We start from the raw sequence: 17,388 nt of genomic DNA on the forward strand, positions 1-17,388 counted from the left end.
ACACACCTGTAATCCCAGCTACTTGGGAGGCTGAGGCAAGGAGAATTGCTTGAACCTGGGAGGGGGAGGTTACAGTGAGCCGAGATTGCACCATTGCCCCCAGCCTGGGTGACAGAGCGAGACTCCATCTCAAAGCAAACAAAACAAAATTTCTAATAACCAACAAGGGAAACAGTAAAAGACTTGTGCTATTCCATGTGTGTGCCAACCAGTTCACATACTGACTTGTTTACATCCTCTCCCAGTCTGGGGTCCCCAGGAGTGACCCTGAGACAAGGATATGAATGAGTGGTTCTTTTGGAGGTGCTCTCATGAAGCCCCAGTAAAGCAGTGAAGAAGTGAGACAGGGAGATGAAGGGGGGGGGTCAATACAGGGTGTGCTGATGAGCAACTGGGGCTCAGGTCCACTGGGGAACTTGGGGAGACAGTATCAGTAGTGAACATGCCACAGAGTTATTCCATAGGAGGGCCAAGGGAACTGGGCACCATATCACCAGCTCCCATCAGTCATTGATTGAGGGCTGCTCCCAGAAGCATTAACTCCTTGGCACTTCTAGTTACCCCTGCACGTGCCCATGCTTTCAGGGCCAGAGAAAATGATCAGGTAAAAGGGAGTTGGAGTGCCAAGACATATGGGTAGGGCACCTGCAGCATCTACTACACAGACCAGCCCATTCACATGCCAACCCATCCATGAACAGCCTAGGAGGGTGTCTGCCTAACAAGTGCCAGCATTCCCGTGTACTAATCCATTCATGTAGGCATCTTTTTCAGAGGCCAACTCATTCCAGAGGCACCATTCATATGCCAATTAGTGAGAAAGTGATGTACACAGAATGTGGCCACTGGAAATATCTCAGGCTTCTGTGAACACAGGTGTCAATTCCACTCTGTAGCATCAGTGTATTTGAAGTGATTTTCCCTGGTAGTATGTTTTAATTCCTTTTTATTTTTAGTGTATCTGTTAGGTTTTGTGGTTGCTTTGTGGTTACCATGAGGTTTATAAAAAACATAGTTAACAAGTTATTTGAATAGATGACAATTTTGGTCACGAAGAAAGGAAAAAACTAAAAACCTCTCCACTTTAACTGCATTCCCCTGTATTATTACTTTTTATTGTCTTAATTTACATATTTTTATATTGTCTCTCTCTTAAATTGTTCTAGTTATTTTTGATATATTTGTCTTTTAGTCTTCATGCTAGAGAAATGAGTGGTTGACACACCACAATTACGGTATAAGTGTATTCTGAATTTGTCTGTGTATTTACTTTTATCAGTGAGTTTTGTACCTTCAGATGTTGTCTTTGTTGCACATTAATGTTCTTTTTTTCCAGATTAAAGAACTCCCTTTAGCAATTCTGTAAGACAGTTGTGATGATGAATTTCCTCATCTTTTGTCTAACAAAATCTTTCTCATGTTTGAAGGACAGTTTTGCTGGGCACAGTATTCTCAGTTGACAGGTCTTTTTTACCTTCAGCACTTTGAATATGTCATCCTACCCATGCTGGGTGTGTATGTTTTCTGCTGGGAAGTCTGTTGTGAGATGAATCAGAGCTCCTTTATATGTTATTTGCTTTCTCTTGCTGCTTTTAGCATTTTCTCTTTGTCCTTGACCTTTGAGAGTCTGATTATTCTATGCTTTCAGGTAGTTTTATTTGGGTTAAATCTGTTTGGTGATTCTCGACTTTCCTGTACCTGGCATATTTATATTTTTTCTCTAGACTTGGAAAGGTGACTGTTATTATTTCTTTGAATATGCTTTCCACCCCCTTGCTCTAATTCCCTCTTGAAAGCCAGTACTCCTAGATTTGCTTTTCTGAGGCTCTTTTCTAGATTTTGTAGGCATTCTTTATTCCTTTCATTCTGTTTTCTTTTCTCTCCTCTGACTGTGTATTTTCAAATAGCCTGTCTTTGAGTTCATTAATTATTTCTTCTGCTTGGTCTGTTCTGTTGTTGAGACCTTGTGATGTGTTTTTTAGTTCAGCTAATGTACTTCTCAGTTCCAAGATTTTTGTTTGATATTTTTAAAATTATTTTAATCTCTTTGTTAAATTCCTCTGATAAGTTTCTGAATTGCTTTTCTGTGTTACCTTGGAGTTTGCTGAGTTTCCTCAAGACTGCTATTTTGAATTCCTGATTCGTGAGCTCACAGATTGCCATCTTGTTTGGGTCAATCACTCACTGGCTCCTTGCTTTGTCCATTTGAAGAAGTCATGGTTCCTGATGTTAGCAGTTTCTTATGCATGTACACATATGTCTTCACATTGAAGATTATTTATTCCAGTCTTTGCTGCCTGGGTTAGTTTGGTCTCTTTAGCATATGTGTGTTTAGATGTTCTGTGCACTTTGTCTACTGATTCCTTTAGCTCTAGATCACTGCCTCCTTTTCAGCACTAAATAGCACCCTACGCCCAGGTTTGTCATGACTCTTGCAAAAGTTCAAAGCTCTGCCTTTTCACAGATAAAGGGCATCAAAGGGGATTCTACAGCTGTGTGGGGAGGCTGGCTAGGGGTTCATGACCAGAGGGCCTGTGGAGAGTGCCTCTTACAATGTGATGCTGCTGAACCACCTCTCTGATTCAGGGTCTTATTTGTCTGAGATGAATAGTAGCCCCAGAGTTTCACGCACTAGGCTGCTAGCCCCACCTCCACTGTCTATGTGACTCCAGAGGCTTTCAGGGGTCCCTCACCCTACAGGTATTCATGATTCTTCCTGTGGGTTGAGGCAGGAATACTTTCCTGAGTAGGTAGTCAAGATGATGAAGTTGGCTGGCTGCCTTGATCTTACTTTTTCCAGTGTAGAAATGTCCAGGGAACTTTTCTGCATGGTGACTTACAGTTTGGGGAAGGGATGTTACAGAGGAGTCCATTTCACTACCTTCTGCTCACAGTTTTTCACTTTTCTGTGGCCCCAGGATTTGTCAAAGCCTCAGTTTTGAGTTCTGGGATATTGGTGTTTATCATCTTGGCACTAGATCGTTGTTGTTGGTTTTCTATGGGGGGCAGTGAAGCCAGATTGCTTCTACTTTACCATTTTGGTGACACCCAACATCTGTGTATTTTACAGGGGCTGGGATTGGGCTGGTCTTACATGCACTCATGCAGTCATTCAAGAAAAGAGGATGTTCACACTAGTTCTTTTTTGGGTAACAAAGAACAGCTCAGGAAGATTTTAATTTAACTGAAAGTACAACTTCCAAGAATAAAGATGTTTTGTTTCTCATATTTCAAGAAAAGCAGTGGCATCCATAAGGTTGCTTCATCTACATGAGGTGGTGCATTTAAAAAAGGAGGACAGACACATTAATTGGACTTTGGGGAATGGTGATAGTTTTTTTCCTAATGCCCTGACACAAAGGGCATTGGCCAAATTTCTGCAGGGCCTCAAGAGTGAACTCGGCTCTCATAAGGGATTTGCCTCCAAGACTCAGGGTCTCAGGTGACAGGCTACATGACCCTGAAAGACAACACAAGAAAACCAGCTCAGCCAGTGTCTGTCATCTGAGAGATAATGAACCCTTCACTTTTTAACAAGGTGGTAAAACTTCCCTTTTGCAAAGAATAGCATAACATTTTTGTATATGTCAATCAGCCTGTTTTGCACCAACTTGAAAGCAATGAACACAATCTCCATTCCAATGATGATATAAATGGAGAAGAACAGGAAGAAGTTAGGGTGTTCTAAAACAGTATCCCCAAACCCAATGGTGGTCAGCGTGACAAAGCAGAAATAGAAGGCATTCTCAAAATCCAACTGTGTCTCCCAGAAGGGGAGGATGGCGGCTGCACAGGAAATGTAGGCAAAAACAATAAAGGCAATGATAGGGAGAGGGATGTCCAGCCTCTCCACCTGCTGTCCAACTTCATCCAGGTTGCTGATGATGGAGTATGAGAGTCTCCCCAACACCAGTTCAGGACACGAGTTACTCCTCTCCATGGCTTGTGGGGGAAGTTGCAGTGTGTTCTGTTTCTCTCGTGCATGAGATCTCTCAAACAGCTCCATGCTGCAGCTTGGGCGTGAAGGACATTTGCCAAGTTTGGGGCCTGGAAGCTCTTCAGCACCGATGATGATCTGAGGGACAGCTTCATCTGCGGGCTTGGGTTCTGGTTTTTTCTTGAAGAGAGATTTGGGGCACCACTTGGAGAGGGGGCGGGTAAAGAAAGGGAATTTTCGGAACCGATTATAAGATGTGGATAAGATGGTTGCCAGGATGTCACCTGTGTCCGTGAGAACGAGGAACATCAGGGGGATACCAAAGAGAGCATAGAGCATGCACAAGTACTTGCCAAGCCTGGTGACAGGGTAGATGTAGCCATAGCCTGAAAAAGAAGATGGACTTAGAGTTTGCATCTGGCCCCTTCCCTTTTCCCCCGCAAAAAGCTTTAAAGAGACCTTCTGCCATTTCCCCTCCTTGGCATGACATTTTACACAATGTTTTTGAAAATACTCATCTCAAAGCATTCAGCCACTGGTCTGGCATTAGGCCTGCTTTGCTGGGAGGGAAAGGAGTGAAACCCAGCTTCCCTTTAGGATGAGGAGCAACTGATATCCAGGTCTTTGACTTGAAATGTCCTTGGCAGGGGACCAGCACAGGTTTGGGGTGGACAGATTGCCTTTGATTCTGCTCTGGCCATTTCTGAGCACCCCCTGAAGGAAGGCCTCAGCTGACCTGGAAGGACAGGATGAATACAAGTGAGAGAGGATGGATGGCTTTGTAATCATATCCAACGCCACTTTTATTCTCTGTGAAGGTGCTGGCTTTTAAGAAGCTGCCCTTGGCCTGGTGTGGTGGTTCATGCCTGTAATCCCAGCACTTTGGGAGGCCAAGGTGGGCAGATTACCTGAGGTCAGGAGTTGGAGACCAGTCTGGCCAATATGGTGAAACCCCGTCTCTACTAAAAATACAAAAATTAGGCGTGGTGGCGGGCGCCTGTAGTCCCATCTACTCAGGAGGTTGAGGCAGGAGAATCGTTTGAAGCCAGGAGGTGGAGGTTGCAATGAGCCGAGATTGTGCCATTGCACTCCAGCCTGGAGGATGAGAGCAAGACTCCATCTTAAAAAAAAAAAAGCCACTCCTGTCCTCCATAAGAGGACTGGGCTATTTGTTTCTATGTAAGAGGCACTTATTGTGTCCCCACGGTGTGCTCAGCAGTGTGTATAAGGAAAAACAGAAAGATGGAAGATGAGTAAAATACAATTGCCCTCAGAGCTATTTGTTGCCTAGCAGATTAGACAAACATGTTCCTAATGAAGCAATTAGCCTCCCAGCATCTAGGTTCTGACTGACCTTGCTTTGAATCCCAGCTCTACTATTTATGATAATATTACTTGACTGCGGCGGGGCACGGTGGCTCAAGTCTGTAATTCCAGCACTTTGGGAGGCCGAGACGGGTGGATCACAAAGTCAGGAGATCGAGACCATCCTGGCTAACACGGTGAAACCCCATCTCTACTAAAAAATACAAAAAATACAGAGCGAGACTCTGTCTCCCAAAAAAAAAAAAAAAAATTACTTGACTGCTCACATTTTCAGGTTTCATCTGTAAGATGGGGATGACAATGCCTACTTTGCATATTGACTAGCTGGGAGGATTACATGAGGCCCGTGCTTGACACACAGTGCACAACTGATAACTGGTGTCTTCACCCTCCAGACCTTAGCTGCCTAGTGAGCACTTCCTGTGGGCTGGGCGTCAGTCAGCCTTCATAGGGAGGTATTGTTATCACCATTCACAGGTGGGGAAACTGAAGCACAGAGAAACGAAGTAGCTTGTCCGTGAGCATACACGTGATACGCAGTGGAGTTGGGGTCAAATCCACAGGACTCTCAGGTCCCCAACCAGTGCTGTCACCCTCAGGAGCATCCAGGGGCAGGACCATTCAATCAGAGAGAACCCGGCAGCAAAACAAAGGAAGGGATGAACTGAGGTCTCCATCCCCGTCGGGAGCCCCTCCCCTCCCCTTGCACCGACAGAGGGGCGGGAGCAGACAGACTTCAAACCCCACAGCACGGGTGGCTAGATATGCTGGAGCAGGCAAGCATCAATGACTTCAACAAGCAGAGGACAAAACTTTTATATTTAATGCCTGTGTTTAATTTTGATGTCATAAAGGATGATTAATACAGAAAAACCCAGCCCAATTATGTAAATTAATCTGAAGGCAACTCCTCAGCTGGCTAAGCCCCAACTTCCTCCAGAAGTGCAGCTCCCTGTGGCACACTTTGGCCTCGGGCTCTGCCGTCCAAGAGCAGGTGGGTATTCAGGTTGCCCACCCTCACCAGAGTCCGAAGTACGGGAGGGAGCTGTGGCCCTGAAACAGTCTCATCAGTTTGCATCCATCCCAGAGCACTCCATGCCACTCTGGCTGGTTCCACTAGGTACCATTCGATGGCAGTGTCGGTTAACTGTATTTGCATGCATCCATTCATTCATTCATTATTGAGTGCTTACTGCATGCACTGGGGGCATAGCGCTGAGCAAAATGGATATGGGATATGACCCCTCTGAGCCTCTGGTTTGGTAAGAGAGGCAGACATTAATTTTAAAAATCACACTAATGGGTATGGAATTACAAATGGAGATCAATAACAGGAAGTGGAAAAGCAGACCATGAATGATTAGAACAAAGGCAACTATCCTGGGCTGGGCGCGATGGCTCATGCCTGTAATCCCAGCACTTTGGGGGCCAAGGCTCCTGATCATTTGAGGTCAGGAGTTCAAGACCAGCCTGGCCAACATGGTGAAACCCTGTGTCTACTAAAAATACAAAAATTGGCCAGGTGTGATGGTGCATACCTGTAATCCCAGCTTACTTGGGAGGCTGAGGCACGAGAATCACTTGAACCCAGGAGGCAGAGGTTGCAGTGAGCTGAGATTGTGCTACTGCACTCCAGCTGGGGCGACAGGGCAAGACCCTGGCTCAAAAGAAAACAAAAAACAACCGCAAGGCATCCATCCTGGATTTGGGCCCAGGAAAGATTTTCCCTGTGAGGGGATTTTTGAGCTGATGTTGGCAGGGGGCCAAGAACTACCCAGGTGAAGAGAGAGGAAGCAGCCTGTGCAAAGACCCTATGGCAGATTCGACAAAGGGCTATCCATACAGCGACAGTGGGGCAACTTGTGTACTGCACATATACCAAGGGGGTGACTGGGAGCTGAAACCTAGCCTCTGTGCACTTACCAAGCTCAGAGCTCAGGGCTCGCGGCACTGGGCTGTGTCTGCCTAGTGAGGGATATGGTTTTCTAATTTTTCACCAAGATGTCACTCTGAGTATAGCTGTCACCCAGGTTTAAGGAACCAAGAGAAGGCCAGTGTGGCCAGTGTACAGGGAGGTAGGGGAGGGGAGCAAGGTGAGGCCAGGAGGTAGGCAGCATCTAACGGCTTCCATGGCAGATGGGGGAGCGCCTTGATCAGTGTGGAAGGCTGAAAAATGACAGCCCCCAAATATAGCCAAGTCTTAATTCCTGGAATCTGTCAGTGCTGCCGTATTTGGAAAGTGAGTCTTTGTAGACATGATTAAGGATCTCGAGATAAGGAAGTTATCCTGGATTGTGTGTGTGGCCCTAGGTATCATTACAACTGTCCTGATAAGGGAGAGCCTGAGCAAGATATTTTACACACAGAGAAGAGGAGGTAATATGACCTCAGAGGCAGAGACCAGAGTGATATGGCCACAAGCCAGGGAATGCTGGCAGCCACCAGAAGCTGCCAAAGAAGGGTCCTCCCCTAGAGCCTCAGAGGGAGCATGGCTCTGCCAATACCTTGATTTTTGAAATCAGTAAAACTGATTTCAAACTTCTGGCCTCCAGATCTTGACAGAATAAATTTCTATTGCTTCAAGCCACCGAGTTTGTGGAAATTTATTACAGCAGCCACAGGAAACAAAATCAAGTTTGCATCTTTTTTTTTTTTTAAGATGGGATCTTGCTCTTTTACCCTGGCTGGAGTGAAGAGGCGTGACCTTGGCTCACTGCAACTTCCACCTCCTGGGTTCAAGCAATTCTCCTGCCTCAACCTCCTGAGTAGCTGGGACTACAGGCGTACCACCATGCCTGGCTAATTTTTGGATTTTTAGTAGAGATAAGGTTTCACCATGTTGGCCAGGCTGGTCTTGAACTCCTGACCTCAAGTGATCTGCCCACCTCAGCCCTGCAAAGTGCTGGGCTTACTACAGGAGTGAGCCACCACTCCTGACTTGGTTTGCATCTTGAAAAGATCATCCTGACTGCATCACAGACAGTAAACTGGAGGGCTTCAGATGGACACAGGAAGATAAGTGGGGAGGCTATGGTTCCTGCCCAGGTGAGAGATGAAGGGGACTTTGGCTAAGGCAGGAGCTGAGAGGAGAGACCTGTAGAGACTGGCTAGACAATTTTGGCAGAAATCTCAAGACAAGAGGATGGTTTGGATTGGAGTGTCTGAAAGGAGCTGGGATTCGAGCACAGAGCAGGCACTGTGAATCCACCGGAATCCACTGCTGTCGTTGGTGAAGGTGGGTTTACAGGATTATAAACAAAGCCTTTTTGGCTGCCTCTGGGTGAGATACTTTTGTAATCCAAAATATGCAATATGTCACATTCCTGAAAATGTTTCAAGGAAGCAGGTCTCAGAGAGCACACAACCCCTACAAATGGAATGTATTAACTATCCTAATTACTGAATGCCAAAATGCATAATGGAACTCATTATTTCTTAGAATGCATTCATATATTTTGATACAATCAGTTCACTGTACTTAGCCTGTAAGTACTTAATAGCCCATGCACTTTCCTTTCTAATCCAAGACAGCTGACCCAGTTGGGAATGACTGGGGATTGACTGACCTCACACCTGTCAGGTATCCTGTTCTTAGCATTAAGGCCAGGTGCATTTCAGATGATCCAGAGATGCAGGGCAGGAAGCAGTATTACCAGAGGGACTTTCAAACACCATTATTGATTTTGGACAGTGCGGAACATTCCCCAACATCCTCTTCCAGTTGTAATTTCTGGGCGGCATGATGTCCTAATTGACTTGTACAATGGGCAGTAGCATGGCCTTCTTGGAATTTAAGCCAAGCTAATGCATTTCCATTAGATCAGTGACTCACAGCCTAGACTTCCACTAGAATCACCTGGAGGGTCCTGGAAAATACTGATGCCTGGGCCTGGTCCCTAGGGATTCTAATTGTTTGGTCTAGGGCAGAGTCCGCACATGGGAGCTTGCAAAAGCTCTGCAGGTGACTCTGACATGCAGCCAGGGCATGCTTCTCAAACATTAGCACACATCCAAATCACATGGAGGACTTTCTAAACTACAGATTGCTAGGCCCCACAACCATGGTGTCTGGCTCAGTAGGTCTAGAATGGCTCCTGAGAATTAATTTGCATTTCTAACAAGTTTCCCAGTGATATCGATGTTACTCAGGGACCACATTTTGACAACGATTGCAATAGATCAGTTCTCAATGGGGGCAATTTTGTCCCCCAAGGGAAATTTGGCAATGCCTGGAGACTTGTGGCTGCCATAATGGGTGGGGACAGTGGGGAAAGTGCTATTGCATCTGGTGGGTGGAGGCCAGAGATGCTGCTCAACATCCTACATTGCACAGGAGCCTCCTCCACAGAGAATTATCCCATGCAAGAGGCTGATAGTGCTGAGGTTGAGAAATCCTGCCTCAGATGCATCTAAGGTTTTTTCGGGTTTGTTTGCTTGTTTGAGACAGACTCTGCCAGAGACAGACTCTGCCATCCAGGCCAACTCTTGCCTCCCAGGCTGGAATGCAGTGGCATGATCATGGCTCACTGCAGCCTCAACCTCCAGGGCTCAAGTGATGCTCCCACCTCAGCCTCCTGAGTAGCAGGGACTACAGGTGCACGTCACCACTCCCAACTGATTTTTTAATTTTTTGTAGAGACGAGGTCTCATTGTATTTCCCAGACTGGTATCCAACTCTCACCTCATCCTCCCAAAGTGCTGGGATTATAGGCATAAGCCAGGGCACCTGGACCAATCTAAATTCTTAAGGAGGCTGGGCACGGTGGAGCACGCCTATAATCCCAGTGCTTTGAGAGGCCGAGGCAGGTGGATCACCTGAGGTCAGGAGTTCAAGACCAGCCTGGCCAACATGGTGAAACCCTGTTTCAACAAAAATGCAAAAATTAGCCAGGCATGGCCTGGTGTGGTGGCTCATGCCTGTAATCCCAGCACTTTGGAAGGCCAAGGCAGACGGATCACCTGATGTCAGGAGTTCAAGACCACACTGATGGATATGATGAAACCCCATCTCTACTAAAAATACAAAAATTAGCCGTGCATGGCATAGTCAGCTACTCGGAAGACTGAGACAGCAAAATTGCTTGAACTCGGGAGATAGAGATTGCAGTGAGCCGAGATCGCGCCATCGCACTCCAGCCTGGGCAACAAGAGCAAAACTCTGTCTCAAAAAAAAAAAAAAAAATTCCAGGCATGATGGCAGGTGCCTGTAATCCGAGCTACTTGGGAGACTGAGGCAAGAGAATTGCTTGAACCTGGGAGCCTGAGGTGGTAGTGAGCAGAGATGGCACCATTGCACTCCAGCCTGGGCGACAGAGCAAGACTCTGTCTCAAAACAAAAAAGCTTAAGGAAAACAAAAAGATAAAGTAAACTAAATAGCTTCTAGCCCCTTTGTACAGCACCTCAGCATTTTGGGAGGCCAAGGACGGCAGATCACCTGAGGTCAGGAGTTCGAGACCAGCCTGACCAACATGGTGAAACCCCATCTCTAGTAAAAAATATTAAAATTAGCTGAGTGTGGTGGTGCACACCTGTAATCCCAGCTACTTGGGGGCTGAGACATGAGAATCACTTGAACCAGGGAAGTGGAGGTTGCAGTGAGCCGAGATTGTGCCACTGCACTCCAGTCTGGGTGACAGAAAAAGGCTCCACCTAAAAAAAAAAAAAAAAAAAAAAAAAAAAAAAAGCATTCAGGCGAACGGGAGAAACCACATGGGGGCTACTTCTGAGGCTGGGTGCCCAGTTGCCCACCCAGCAGCCATTCCCTCCTTTCTTCCCTGCAGACCCACTGCTCCCCCAGCTGATTTAGGAGCAGATCCGATTAGTCTTAGTCATCCTGGTGCTCCAATCCCCCTGCCTGGGACCAGCATAGAGGTGGATGGGAGGCCCAGTGGGAGACTCCCGGGAAGACATCGTTGCTGCTGATGAACCATGCAGAGAGACAGCAGCCCCCCTTTCTGTATAAGACACAGTGATGCTCGGATGGGATGTGGACCTTGGTGGCCTCATGTGGCCCAGTGGGCAGAAGGATGGAGAAAACCTGATGTCCAGTGCCGTGACTGCAAATGGGCACTGGACATGAGCTGCGTATCAGCCTAGAGCCGTCCTCACACTGGACTTCTGACTTGGAAGGCGACATTCTCCTTGCAGTTTAAGCCAGCTGAGTTGGGTTTTCTGTTCGTCACTGCTGAAGGCATCCTGGCTGCCATTTACATGCATAGCCATCAGCCAACCCTGAGAGGCAGGTCTAGAAGTGCTTACGGGTCCCAGTAAAAGGCTCAGAGGGGCGACGTCCCTTGCTGGAGATTACACAGCTTCGACCCAGGCTGGCCGCTGTGCTCCACCCTGACCTTCAGCATGAGGGGCCCCATCCATTCTCTGCAACCCCTGTGGGCCAGGCCCTCCTAGGGATGAGCACTTGCTCTCCTGAAGGAGGAGAGGGCCCGCAGTCCCTTTTGCCAGCCGAGAAGGGCACGGGCTGAGTGATGGGCCACGCTCCTGGTGGGGACTCTGACCCAAGGGCTCCGGCCCTGTGGCTGAGGGCAGCTCCATCACCTCCTGTGACCCCTGCCCAGGCAGGGGAGGCTCCTGCCAGGCCTGGTTTGGCCCCTGCAACCTGGCCCCACTGCTGCCCCATCAGAAGGGAAGCTGGGGCTGGGCCAGCCAGCTCAGAGTGAGCCCTTAATCACCAGAGGGACCTTAGTTAACTGCTGACCCAGCGGCATCACACCCTCAGCCCAGGAGGCCTAGCTCTGCTGCAGCATCCCCCACCACTCTCCTGACCATTCTCTGCCCTCCAGCCACAATGGTCATGTCCTCAAAGGGGCCACTAAACCAACATTTTGCCCATAAGGGTGGGGAAGCATCTCCCTCCCAGTTTCTATGTGCCAGGTGCATAGAAAGTTATGCATACAGAGAGGGAGCAGGGTGCTGGGTCTAGACCCAAGTGGCTGGGTTCAAACGCACATGAACTGTGTGACTTTTTGAAATTGACAGACCTGCTGGAGTATGGGAACAATAACAGCACCCACCTCATGGTGAGGACTAGAGGAGCTAATCAGCATAAAGGTCTTATAACAGGGCCTGGTGCATCTTCAGTGCAAAAGTGCCGGCCAGTGCAGCTGCTATTTGTAGGTGTGCAATATAGATTTGAGGAAGGGAGGGAAGAAGAGAGGGAGAGGAGGGCCATCTCCACACCCCAATTCCAGTGTCCTTTGCCACCCAGAAGCCCACCCTTCACAGGGCCACCGTGAGGGGGCCTGTGGCTTTGCACTTACCCACGGTGCTGAACACTGTGCAGCAGAAAAAGAGCGAGCTCAGGAAGGACCAGTTTGTGGTCCTGTTAAACCACTGAGGCTTCACCTTCTGCAGATGCCCCTGGAGATCCTGTTTCCTATCTTCCACCACTGGAGAAAGACACGACCAAGAGTTTGAGGGAAAGGTTCTGCTGGTAAAGACAAGCCCCGCCCCGGTGAAAGGGGGATAGTCTTCCCCAAGGACCAGCAGCCCCCTTGCCTTGTGGTCAGTATCAACACCAAAGCTTGGTGATTGAAGCCCTCCTTTAAAATATTTCTGCAGCCTGGGTCCTGCCTTTGGTCCCCATGGAGATAAGGAGGCCACTTAGCCCTGTGAGAAAAGCACCTAACAGAGAGGCCCATGGGGGGCTATGTAGTCTTTGCCTTTTACTTTTCTGAACCTCCATTTCTTTTTTTTTTTTTTTTTTTTTTTTTTTTTTTTTTGAGACAAGAGTCTTGCTCTGTTGCCAGGCTGGAGTGCAGTGGTGTGATCTTGGCTCGCTGCAACCACTGCCTCCCTGGTTCAAGCAATTCTCCTGCCTCAGCCTCCCAAGTAGCTGGGACTACAGGGGTGCACCACCACACCCCTGCCCAGCTAATTCTTGTATTTTTAGTTGGGACGGAATTTCACCATGTTGGCCAGGATGGTCTCAATCTCTTGACCTCGTGATCCACCTGCCTCGGCCTCCCAAAGTGCTGGGATTACAGGTGTGAGCCACCGCGCCCCGCCTCTTTCATCTTTCAAAGGAAGATAACTTCTGCTCTGCCTCTCACACAGGGTTCTCAAGTACTAAAAGCAAAAGGCTTTTAGGAAAAGCAAGCTGTTACACAGATGCAAATCATTCCCACTCCTGGAGGTTATTACACTTGATGGAGTTTGCCGGGCATGATGGCTCACGCCTGTAATTCCAACACTTTGGAGGGCTAAGGTGGGTGGATCATTTGAGATCAGGAGTTCAAGTCCAGTCTTTCAACATGGTGAGACCCTGTCTCGACTAAAAATGCAAAAATTAGCCAGGCTTAGTGGCACACGCCTGTGGTCCTAGCTACTTGGGAGGCTGAGGCAGGAGAATCGCTTGAACCTGGGGAGTGGAGGTTGCAGTGAGCTGAGATAGCGCCACTGCACTCCAGCCTGGGTGACAGAGCAAGTCTGTGTCTAGAAAAATAAAAATAAAAACTTGATGGAGTTTGATCATCATACCATCATACTGTGATCTTTGGACACCAGCTACCTGTGAGTGTCTCCTCCAGGGCTGGGAAAACTTGACTTCCTAAACCTGGGTTCCAGGGCTAATAGCAGGGTTGGGAATCCTGGTTTCCCAGAGAGGTTCCTGAATGGCTCAATTGGCCTGGGCAGCCAGTGGACTTTGGGACCCCAGAGGCCACCTGCTAGACTAGTTCAGCCTGAAGAGAATGGCACTGAGCCTGGCATGCAGCAGGAAGTCACTATTCCTTTTAACTGGCACCAGCCTGGGAGTCTACGCACCTCAATTCCAGACCCAGCTCTGACCTTGACAAGTTCTGTAACTGTGGACAAGAGGCTGCTTTCTGAGCCTCAGTTTCCCCATCAGAGAGACAGCCTGAGATGGTGGTGAAAGGTTCAGGCTCTGGAATCCAAATACATGGGGTTAAGTCCCTGGGTCCATTTTTCTAGTTTGCGAACTTAGACAAATTGCTTAACCTCCCAAGGCCTCAATTTCCTAATCTGTAAAAGAGGGACAACTTCTACCCAACATATAGGCTTCGTGTGAGGATTAGGTGAGAGAACGTGTGAAGTGTTTGCCACAGGGTCTACATGCAACTAACCCTTATGGAACATTTTAATCTCCAGTGAAAATCGGTTCCAAATGGAGTGGGACCAGCTCTGCGTTCCCATACCCTGCTGTGCATTGGAATCACCTGATAAACTTTATTTTTACTTATTTACTTTTGAGACATGACTGGCTCTGTCATCCAGGCTGGAGTGCAATGGCACAATCACAGCTCACTGTAGCCTCAAACTCGCAGGCTCAAGTGATCCTCCTACCTCAGCCTCCCAAGTAGCTGGGACTACAAGTGCATACCACTTCATCTGGCTAAATTTTTAAACATTTTGTAGAGACAGGGTCTCGCCTTGTTGCGCAGGCCTGATTCTCCCACCTTGGCCTCCCAAAATGCTAGGATTGTGGGCGTGAGCCACAGTGCTTATCCTGGAAACTTTAAGACTCCCAACCCAGCCCTGGAGATCCTGATTAAGTGGGTTTGGAGAAGAGCCTGGGAATGTGTACTCTAGGCAGTCTCCCTGGGTGATTCTGATGTGTTGCTGGCTTGGAGAGCCTTGAACTTGCTGGTAGTCTAGACCCTGAGATGGTACAGTGTCCCTTTGATAGCAGTTTCCCAGGTTCACTGAGCAGGCTGGCTCCCGTCTGGCAAGGATGCAGGGAGTAGGACCCTCCACAGACAGGGTACTCTGCCTCCCTGGACCAGCCTCTTGTCCCTGGGAGCCACACCTGTTCCCAGAGCAAGGTCGGGGATGTTGAAGGAGCCCCCACACCAGAGTGGGAGGGGAGGAGCTCCCTGCACCCTGTTCTTCTGCTGACTTTGAGTCTGGTTTCATTTGTCTTTCATTTATCTACTCTCCCTTGTTTTATCTTGCTCTGTTGAATATAATAACAAGCTTCCTTTGTGGAACACAGAGTAGAAACAAGTGATAAATACAAAGAAAATGCAATAAGGACACTATAAAGTGCCTTCTATCTTCCAAGAGCCAGAATGTTCCTTGTCTCTTCTGCTTCTCACAGGGTCCCTGTGACCGCCAGGCCTGAGATTGGGGATCCCCTTCTCTCCCGCAGACTGAGGCCCAAAGAGAACAAAGCTTTGCCTCCACAGATTGCGGAGCAAGCTGGGAGAGCAGCCGGGACAAAAGCCAGGACCCCCGCCCCTCCCCCAGGTCTTCTCACAGCACCTCCCCACTCACCTGAGCCAGACAGCAGAAAAGGACTTTAAAACAGGAAGTGGGGGTGTGGGGGGCTGGTGCTCCTGCTGGGATTCAAACCGAATTTGGGTTGTTCCCTAACTTCTCACCCCTGCAAACTGAATCCTGGGTCAGGCAGACATAGTCCTGAGAAGCAGCTTAGCCCCCCAACCCCAGGCCCAGATTTGCTCACCCACACACCCTACCCCACCCCACCCAATTCCCAGTAATCCACCCTCCCCTGAGGCTGCTGGTCTGGATGGGGCTGGGAGCTGAGACACAGGAAGGGGAGCTGGTCTTTCCCGAGCACCTCCTGGGTGCTCAGGGCCTTTCCTGCATTCTTCGCAGCAACCCCAAAAGGTGGTTAGTCTCCCCACTTTTCAAAGAAGAAAACAGAGGTTCAGAAAGCAGTTACTCGCCTAAAGTGCCCAGGCATGAGGAGGATCCAGGCAGGCAGCTCCCAGACCCAGCCTCCTGGAAGGCAGCCCTCTGCTCTCAGGGGACTGATGCCACCACGGAGAAAAGGCCCACCCTGTCCCGGTGAGGCACCTACCCGTTTCACTGCAGTTCAAGATTCTGCAGAGCTCCTCCAAGAACTTCTCAAATTCTCCATCATCTGCTGCCACCAGGACCTGGCCATCCTCAATGGCAGAGAAGAGCACAGCACCCACCAGGGCGTAGGTCACCAGAAAGCAGAGGAAGCAGAGGCCGGGAAAGAGCTTTCCCAGGGCCTCTGGGCAGCATCTCCTGGCCTGGGGGTGCCCGGAGGCCTCCATCCTCCCTGGAGCATGCAGGGCAAGAGTTGCTGGTGGAAGAGGCAGGAGCATCTAAGCCCCGCCAGGAAGATGGGGTAGGAGTGCCCGGAGAACAGCCAGGCTCCAGCGCTAAGTGGATGGTGCGTGTGCTTCCCCAAGGACTCAGGAAGCAGCCGGCAACTCATCATGTTCAGTTCATCCGAACTACTCAGATGGCGCCCTCCCTAGCACCCCAGATTGCTATTGATCCGCTGGGCCGGCCCTGGAGCTGCCTGGAAGGGGCTTTGGGAGGATAGTGTGGTGGTGGTTTTGTGCTTCGTTTAATCTTTTCTATCCCCAAACTGCAGTTTTGAATTGCAGATCCCAAACCTGATCTTTGGCATTTAGTCAAGTGATTCTTTCCTGAGAGCTGCCCGTGACACCACTTGGCTTAGGGTACCTGGTCTCCTGGACAGGTGATAATAGTAGTAACTAATAATAGTAATAGTAACGAGAGTAACTAATGCGGCCAGAGCTCAGTAGTTTCCAAAGGACCTTTATCCTGTGTGGATCTAATTACTGGTCCCCATGCTTCACTGCCCTGCTGCATACCCCCTCTTGCCGTGGCCTCACGGTGGGCAGAGTACTTCCTTGAACTTGGCTTTACAGCAGGTCATCTCAGTTGTTCCAGCCAGCTGGGCATTAGTAGATGTGATGCAAGCAGGGGCGAGGCCTGTGCTTGTGCATTTGGACTTCCTCAGCTATGCCTTTGTCTGCCATGAGAAAAGGTACCCCAGCTTTCAATTTTCAGTTCAGAGTAGGCCAGCGTGCAACTTTTTTTGGTCGTACTGAATCCAGGTTCATCCAACACCAGCTACCTCCACCCCGCACCCTAAGTTTGACCCCAACGAGACTAAAGTCTGAGGTGCACTGGGAATGATGTTGGTGCCATGTCTGTACTGTCCCCTAAGATCAACCCCCTGTGTCTGTCTCCAAAACACATTGGTAATGACATTGTTAGGGCAACCAGTGACTTGAAGGATCTGAGGATGACAGTGAAACTGATCATTCAGAACAGACAGGCACAGGTTGAGGTAGTACCTTCTGCCTCCGCCTTGATCATCAAAGCCCTCAAGGAACCGCCA

General features: G+C 48.8%; 1 protein-coding gene across 1 annotated transcript; it reads right to left on the reverse strand.

Moving 5' to 3' along the window:
• Positions 1 to 3,523: 3,523 nt before the first annotated feature.
• Positions 3,524 to 16,285, reverse strand: LOC105467450 (potassium two pore domain channel subfamily K member 18). Its single transcript, XM_011717060.3, has 3 exons — positions 16,063 to 16,285; positions 12,539 to 12,667; positions 3,524 to 4,323 (listed from the first exon to the last, which is right to left on the reverse strand). Exons 1-3 carry the CDS (start codon positions 16,283 to 16,285, stop codon positions 3,524 to 3,526), a joined length of 1,152 nt encoding a protein of 383 aa, XP_011715362.3.
• Positions 16,286 to 17,388: the final 1,103 nt, after the last annotated feature.

This window comes from Macaca nemestrina, chromosome 9 (genome assembly GCF_043159975.1).
Source record: "Macaca nemestrina isolate mMacNem1 chromosome 9, mMacNem.hap1, whole genome shotgun sequence".
Taxonomy (NCBI): Eukaryota; Metazoa; Chordata; class Mammalia; order Primates; family Cercopithecidae; genus Macaca; species Macaca nemestrina.

Coding starts and splice junctions, on each gene's coding strand:
- LOC105467450 (XM_011717060.3), bottom strand. CDS start 16,285: ATGGAGGCCTCCGGGCACCCCCAGGCCAGGAGATGCTGCCCAGAGGCC. Junction 12,668..16,062: donor CTTGAACTGCAGTGAAACGG/GTAGGTGCCTCA, acceptor GTCTTTCTCCAG/TGGTGGAAGATAGGAAACAG. Junction 4,324..12,538: donor CACAGTGTTCAGCACCGTGG/GTAAGTGCAAAG, acceptor CTTCTTTTTCAG/GCTATGGCTACATCTACCCT.